Source organism: Ricinus communis, chromosome 3 (genome assembly GCF_019578655.1).
Source record: "Ricinus communis isolate WT05 ecotype wild-type chromosome 3, ASM1957865v1, whole genome shotgun sequence".
NCBI classification, from domain to species: domain Eukaryota; kingdom Viridiplantae; phylum Streptophyta; class Magnoliopsida; order Malpighiales; family Euphorbiaceae; genus Ricinus; species Ricinus communis.
Window position 1 is genome coordinate 10,990,586 of NC_063258.1, and position 8,736 is coordinate 10,999,321.

The window sequence follows — 8,736 nt, forward strand, 5'->3', positions numbered from 1 at the left end:
ATAGATTTAATTATTTTCAAATTACTGAGCAAGGGTCATACAGCTAGTTGTACCCGAGCAGCAATCTGTTTACTCAATTTAAGCAACCAAAACGGCAAAAATAGCAAAATCACAAAACTACAAAGTTATAGAGGACTCTCTAAACTTTCCATAGACACCAATTAAGCTTAATTTGGACTTATATAACCCATGTTATGCCTAAAATACAGAACATCAAGGTTGCTGGAATTTTGACAGTTTTCTATCTTAACATACTTAAACTTAAATCAAGCTTAATCTTTATGCAATCATTCAATACTCTACTAATTCATGATAATCAGACCTTTAATTAATCAATGAGACCATCAAATGAAGTTTTCCAATTTGTAATCAAGAACCCTAATGACGAATTTATAACACTCAAGTAACAACTTACCAATTTCAGCTTTTGGGTTGCTAATATGCTTAAATCCTTTAGCTTTAGCTTGGCTCCTTCAATAGTTGGCAAAATCCTATCTTAATCTTAAGTTTTCTAGGTATTCCACTCCTCTCTCTTATTCCAAATTTTGTGTTTTTGGCCATGTACGAATTTTAGAGAAATGAAGAGGTAAAATGAGCTTACTCATGGTTCCAATTTCCAATATTCCTCTCTTAATGCCACCACCTACTAAACTATTTTTATCACCCTAAATTAATTCTTACTAACCATATATAGGTACTAACTTTTAATTGTATCTTTTAAGTCCAATCTATTTACCCAACCTTCAACTATTGGTTCAATTAAGTCTTAAGGCTTAATACACATAACCCAAGTACTTAATCAACTTATCTAAATTAATAATCTAATATCATGCTTCTTATTCTCTACTTATAATTAATATATATATGTTCTCATAAAATAAAAATATCATTGATATACCATCATATGCCCAATGATTAAATGTAAATGCACATAACATGGATGATGAGAAAATGCAGGCGTTACAACTCTCCCTTCCTTAAGAAATTTCGTCCCCGAAATTTTAACAACTCACCAACATTACAATGGAATAGATGCGGATACTTACATCTCATATGCTCTTCTACTTCCCAAGTTGCTTCTCTTGGTGAATGATGACTCCACTTAATTTTGACCATAGGAATGTCTTTATTTCTCAATTTCTTAACCCTTCGATCAAGAATTTCTATCGGTTCTTCCACATATGTCAACTTTTCTGTGATTTCTATCTCTGGCTCTGGAATGATATGACTAGGATCTGATCTATATCGCCTCAACATAGAAACGTGAAAAACATCATGAATAGAAGACAACTCTGTAGGTAATGCTAACCTATAAGCCAATGGTCCAACTCTTTCAATAATTTCATAAGGTCCTACATACCTCGGACTCAATTTCCCTTGTTTACCAAACCTTAATATTCCTTTCCATGGTGATACCCGCAAGAAAACTTTATCACCCACAATATATTCCATTTCCCTTCGATGCAAATCAGCATAACTCTTTTGTCTGTCCTGTGCTACTTTCAAATTCTTTTTAACTATCTCTATTTTATCCACTGTTTCTTGTACCAATTCTGGACCTTCAAGCTGTCTTAAACCTTCAACATCCCAAACTGGACTTCCACATTTCCTCCCATACAAAGCTTCATAAGGAGCCATACCGATACTAGAATGAAAGCTGTTGTTATCGCAAATTCCATCCTGTGGTATGTAATCATCCCGATTACCTTTGAGCTCAAGTGTGCAAGCCCTCATCATATCTTCTAATGTCCGAATAGTTCTTTCCGATTGCCCATCCGTTTGAGGGATGAAAAGTCATCTTGAAATGAAGCTTAGTACCATATGCTTTCTGCAAACTCTCCCAGAAACGAGAAGTAAATCTAGGATCCCTATCTGATACAATAGATATAGGCACACCATGCAATCTAACAATCTCAGAAATATACAATTCAGCAAGTTTATCAAGTGAATCTGTTTGTTTCACAGGTAAGAAATGAGCACATTTAGTAAGTCGATCAACAATTACCCAAATAGCATCATGCTTGTTAAATGTACGCGGCAATCCCATAACAAAATCCATAGTAATCTTATCCCACTTCCACACAGGTATAGATAAAGAATGAAGTTTACCTGCAGGTGCCTGGTGCTCTCCTTTCACTTGCTGACATGTCAAACACTTACTCACAAATTCGCCACATCCTTCTTCATTGTCGGCCACCAATAATAAGGCTTCAAATTTTTGTACATTTTGGTACTTCCAGGATGCATTGCATAAGGTGCATAGTGCGCTTCATGCATGATTTCCTTTCTCAAATTTCCTACATCAGGTACACATACACGATTTCTATTCAATAACACACCATCATCTTTCAACACAAATTGTGTATTCTTTCCTTCTTGTACTCTACCCTTCATCCTTTGCAAATAAGAATCTTCACACTGTGCATCTTTAATTTTATCTCCAATCAAAGGCTTTACTTGTAATGTGGCTAACAGATCATTGTCATAAACATAAAACTTCACATCCATAGCTCTAAGTGCAACTAAATATTCTACATTGTAGCAAATCATACTTGAAAAATTTTCCAACGACTTCCTACTTAAAGCATCGGCAACAACATTTGCTTTCCAGGGATGATAATCAATAGTGCAATCATAATCCTTCGGAAGCTCAATCCATCTTCGTTGTCTCGGATTCAACTCTTTCCGGGTAGGGATATATTTCAAACTCTTATGATCGGTGAAATATCCGAAATGTCTCCCCGTATAAATAATGTCGCCATATCTTCAATGCATGTACAATAGCTGCTAATTCAAGATCATGTGTAGGATAATTCAGCTCATGAGGTCGCAATTGTCTTGAAGCATAAGCTATAACCTTCCCATGCTGCATTAAGACACATCCAAGTCCTTGCCTAGAAGCATCAGTATATACAACATAACCTCCATTTTCAGATGGCAATGCGAGTATCGGTGTAGTAGTAAGCCTTTTCTTCAACTCTTGAAAATTTTGATCACATAACTCCGTCCACTGGAATGGCACATTCTTCTTTAACAAAGCTGTTAGAGGCTTAGCAATAACTGAAAAATCTTTTACAAATCTTCTATAATAGCCAGCTAACCCAAGAAAACTTCGAACTTCAGAAACATTTCTAGGCGGTTCCCATTCAATAATTGCTTTAATCTTTGATGAATCTGGTTGCACTCCATGTTTAGAAATAATATGCCCTAAGAATGCAATTTCCTCCATCCAAAACTCGCATTTGTTGAATTTTGCATACAACTGTTTTTCCCTCAAAATCTGTAAAACAATTCTCAAGTGTTGTTCATGCTCTTCTGGGCTTCTAGAGTAAATCAGAATATCATCAATGAACACAATAACAAAGTGATCTAAATATGGCTGGAAAGTGTTGTTCATCAGTGACATAAAAACAGCAGGAGCATTTGTTAAACCAAATGGCATCACAATAAATTCATAGTGCCCATACCTTGTTCTGAATGCTGTCTTGGCAATAGATTTCTCTTCAACCCGGAGTTGCCAATAACCTGATCTTAAATCAATTTTAGAGAACACAGTTGCACCTTTTAACTGATCAAGCAAATCATCAATTCTCGGCAATGGATATTTATTCTTCACTGTAATCCTATTCAATTGCCTATAATCAATACATAATCGCATACTACCATCCTTTTCTTCACAAATAACTGGTGCTCCCAAGGTGAAGTACTTGGCCTGATGAAACCTTTATCAAGTAACTCTTCTAATTGCTTCTTTAATTCTTTCAATTCTAATGGAGCCATTCTGTATGGTGCAATGGAAATAGGTGTCATACCAGGGATGATGTCAATCTCAAAATCAACCTCTCGATTTGGTGGCAAACCGGGCAAATCATCTAAGAATATGTTAGGAAATTCTCCGACCTTTGGAATGTCTAATACCCTGGGTGACCTTAGTAGTATCTATAAAACTAATTAGATATGCTTCACATCCATTTTAATTAAACGACATGCGATCCTTGCTGAAATCAAACAATTAGGAATTGTCTTCCTTTCACCCACCATTACTATTTTCATTTCTCCTTGTATTTCCATAGCCACTTCCTTCGTTTTACAATCAACAATAGCATGATTTCTTGACAACCAATCCATCCCCAAAATAACATCAAACTCTCTAAGATTAATAACAACCAAATCTGCATGTAGTTTGACACTATCTACTACTACAGGACATGATCTCACTATCGTATTTACTGTGATAATACCCCCAGCAGGCATAGATACATATATATCATAACCTAATGCCTCTATATTAGCATGAACATGCGATGCAAAATCATGTGATATGAATGAACATGTGGATCCAGGATCAATAAGAACATGTGCATCAGAATCATGAATAGAAAGTATACCAGTAACAATTTCAGGTGCTACAAATGCTTCATTTCTAGTAGTAGCAAATACTCTAGCTTGTGCTTGTGGTTGACCAATTTGTTCTGATGGTGTTGCTGAAATAGTTAAACCTCCTCTGCCACCTCTTCCTCTGCCTCTGCCTGAACCAACTGGAATATTTTCACCAACACTACTCTGACCATTGTATAAGATTCTCCAGCATTATTTCTTCTCATAGGACAATCTCTAGAATAATGTCCTGGCCTACTACAAGTAAAACATACTACTGGTCTAGGTCCCCAACATTCTCCAGTATGTCTCCTGTTGCACGTAGGACAAGCAGGAGCAAACCCTCTTGGTGAAACTTGTCCTCCCTCAAGTCCGGATGAATTGTATCCACCTCTACTATAAGGTACTATGGAGGATCTACTAGGTGACCACCAAACCCTCGTCCACGATAACTACTCCGCTGTGAATTAGAGCCTCTAAATGAAGAAATACTAATATGTCTTGGAGGATTACTATAAGCACCAATGATCTTCTTCTTTTTAGCTTCCATAGTATTCCTTTCAAATGATGTTTCTTCAGCTCTCAAAGCAGCTTCAATTGAGGCATTGTAATTATGAGGTTTCACTGCCATTTTCTCACGAATGTCAAGCCTCAAACCCATCTCAAATTTCTTCCTTTTCAGTTCTTGAGTGGCTATTTCTTCTGGTGCATACTTACATAATCTCACAAATTGAACTTCGTGACTGAAGAAATTCAAGCTTCTTTCTGTCTCTATAAATTTCTGGAGTATACTTCTCAGCAAATTCTCTCAAGAAATCATTCCAAGTCAAAGTCATTGGTCGATCTTTGCTTCTTAAAACTGTTTCCCACCAATCAAGTGCATCTTTTTCTATTAAAGATACTGTATATAGAAGCCTTTGTTCGGATGTGCAATTAAATCTATCCAACACCCTTTCTGTATTTCGTAACCATTCCTCAGCCTCAGCAGGATCAGTAGTACCTTGAAAAACATTAGCACCTTGTTTCCTAACTCTTTCATAATTCTTATCTATCACAGCCTTTTGTTGTTGAGTCCGGTAGGTGCTTGTTGTTGGTACCCGTTGCATCAGAAAATCCATAAACTGTTCCATAACATTTTGTACATTCGATTGTGCAGCATTTTCAGAATGTAGCTCATGCTCATCATGTTGATCATGTTCAGATGCATTTTCATGACCATGCACAGACTCTAATGACTTATCTGGGCCAGTTGCGTGTTCTCCTTGTCTCTCCATCTATATATATTAAATGCAAATATTCAGTCAAGTTCAAAGAACATATATCATATGCTTAATGATGTGCAACATGAATCTACTCCCAATGAATCTAATCCCTGCTCTGATACCACTAAAATGTAACACCCCCATCACATACTAACCAATAAACATTAGCCAGGAAGCATACAAGCATCGTAGAATATATACTACAGGTAGATAGGTCAATATGTAGGTTGTTAAGAATCCATACACAAGGTTATTAAAATATAAACATATGATTATACTTAAACATCATTTAACAAGTATTACAAACATCTTCTTATGCCTTATAAGGCATACTTCCATATATATCACATAGCGCATACAAAAATGCATCGGGAGGAGACTTCACAAAATGGCCCAACTTGGCGAGCGCTAAAAGCTAGACTTCGCATACAACCAACGGATGCACTACTATTTACTTACCTGAAAAGAAAAATTTTGGAGAGGGGTGAGCCTCCAGCTCAGTAAATAAATAATCAACATAATCTATATCACATACACTTAATACAATTTCCACCCAATCACATAACTTTCCATGATATTCATAGTTTAGGTATAAAGTCATACCATTCTACTCAATTCATTACAACCATCATAGAAGAAATACAATTCAACAATTATGGTTAGTTCTCACGGCTTGTGGATCCCCTTTAATGTGCTGCTCCGCCTCATCCTCACATATCACACACGTAAGGCTGCTCGCCTCATCTCACATTATACACTTTTATAGCCTCTCTAGGCTTTAGCCTCCCAAGGCTTTATATATATATATCTTTTTTTTCATAGGGGAATCCACCATTCACATGCACATATGCACTTAACATCACAATTCAATCATTTCACTTATATCATATTTCAGCAATAACAATTGTTCCACTCCACACCAATCATTTCCATCTCAGTCATTCAAACATAAACAATATTAAGCAAAACGCAACCATTTGCGGAACATTTGATTAAATATATGAACATAGCAAATATTAACTATTTACTTACTCAAAATATACTTATTCCTTTAGCATATAAGAACCTCCTTTCTCCACAACTTCCTTTCCAGGGCCTTTGAGTACCTGTCAACACATTCATCAATTCACATTTCATGCATATTACAAATATTCATGTAAATGCGAGTTCTAATGCATTACAAGATCATCCCCTCTCTAATTCATAGGTCTAACTCTTCCTCTAAGACTCTCAATTACTGTTTTAATATCCTATAAACATTTCCCATCTAGTTAAATACCAATCTAACTCAAATTAACATCAATAAATTGCATAAAACTAATCTCCAACATTTCTGTTTTCTAGACAGAATTTAGTACCAAGGTATATTTATTGCTGGGCAAAATTGGCTTAATACAAAAATCTCATATTAAATTGACATATCCATTTATGCGTCTAGTTTCATCTCCAAGAAGAATTACTCAATTCCGACTTCTATAGATTTAATTATTTTCAAATTACTGAGCAAGGGTCATACAGCTAGTTGTACCCGAGCAGCAATCTATTTACTCAATTTAAGCAACCAAAACGGCAAAAATAGCAAAATCACAAAACTACAAAGTTATAGAGGACTCTCTAAACTTTCCATAGACACCAATTAAGCTTAATTTGGACTTATATAACCCATGTTATGCCTAAAATACAGAACATCAAGGTTGCTGGAATTTTGACAGTTTTCTATCTTAACATACTTAAACTTAAATCAAGCTTAATCTTTATGCAATCATTCAATACTCTACTAATTCATGATAATCAGACCTTTAATTAATCAATGAGACCATCAAATGAAGTTTTTCCAATTTGTAATCAAGAACCCTAATGACGAATTTATAACACTCAAGTAACAACTTACCAATTTCAGCTTTTGGGTTGCTAATATGCTTAAATCCTTTAGCTTTAGCTTGGCTCCTTCAATAGTTGGCAAAATCCTATCTTAATCTTAAGTTTTTCTAGGTATTCCACTCCTCTCTCTTATTCCAAATTTTGTGTTTTTGGCCATGTACGAATTTTAGAGAAATGAAGAGGTAAAATGAGCTTACTCATGGTTCCAATTTCCAATATTCCTCTCTTAATGCCACCACCTACTAAACTATTTTTATCACCCTAAATTAATTCTTACTAACCATATATAGGTACTAACTTTTAATTGTATCTTTTAAGTCCAATCTATTTACCCAACCTTCAACTATTGGTTCAATTAAGTCTTAAGGCTTAATACACATAACCCAAGTACTTAATCAACTTATCTAAATTAATAATCTAATATCATGCTTCTTATTCTCTACTTATAATTAATATATATATGTTCTCATAAAATAAAAATATCATTGATATACCATCATATGCCCAATGATTAAATGTAAATGCACATAACATGGATGATGAGAAAATGCAGGCGTTACAGTATCCATCATGAACTACTCTCTGATCATATTGCTAAGGACGCCCTAAAAAAAGATGACTCACATGCATAGGTACGACATCACATAAGACCTCATCCTTATAACACCCAATAGAGAAAGACACTAAAACTTGTTTAGTCACCTTAATGTCTCCATAATCATTTACCCATTGCAATTTGTAAGGTCTAGGATGTGCTAAAGCAGAAAAGTCAAGCTTTTCAACTAACTCAACACTAGCAACATTTGTACAACTACCCCCATCAATAATCATACTACATAATTTGTTATTTACATGGCATCTAGTATGAGAAATATTATCACGTTGTGCCTCATCTACTTTGGCATGTGCACTCAAGGCTCTTCGTGCCACTAACATCTCTTCACTTATGGGCATCTTAATATCACTTGAATCCTCAAGTGGCGGCATATCTTCCTCTTCCTCATTCTCGGTCTCCACTCCACCATCCTCCTTCAAGATCAAGGCTCTTTTCTTTTGTTAGGACATTGAGAAGTTATGTGTCCTAACCCCAACCACCGAAACAATTTGATGTCCATTGTTTTTGAATTAGGTGTTCTCAGCCTTGCTGGAAGTTTTTATAGTGAACTGCTTTGAGTCCTTTGGCTTTTTTCATATCTTGACCTTTCTATGACTTTTT

At 35.4% G+C, this 8,736-nt stretch overlaps 1 protein-coding gene across 1 annotated transcript; it reads right to left on the reverse strand.

Moving 5' to 3' along the window:
* Positions 1-1,032: 1,032 nt before the first annotated feature.
* Positions 1,033-8,507, reverse strand: LOC125369536 (the record flags this gene model as incomplete). Its single annotated transcript, XM_048372306.1, has 2 exons — positions 8,145-8,507; positions 1,033-1,494 (listed from the first exon to the last, which is right to left on the reverse strand). Coding segments are annotated over exons 1-2 (825 nt in total), but the record flags the coding sequence as incomplete, so codon positions are not given.
* Positions 8,508-8,736: the final 229 nt, after the last annotated feature.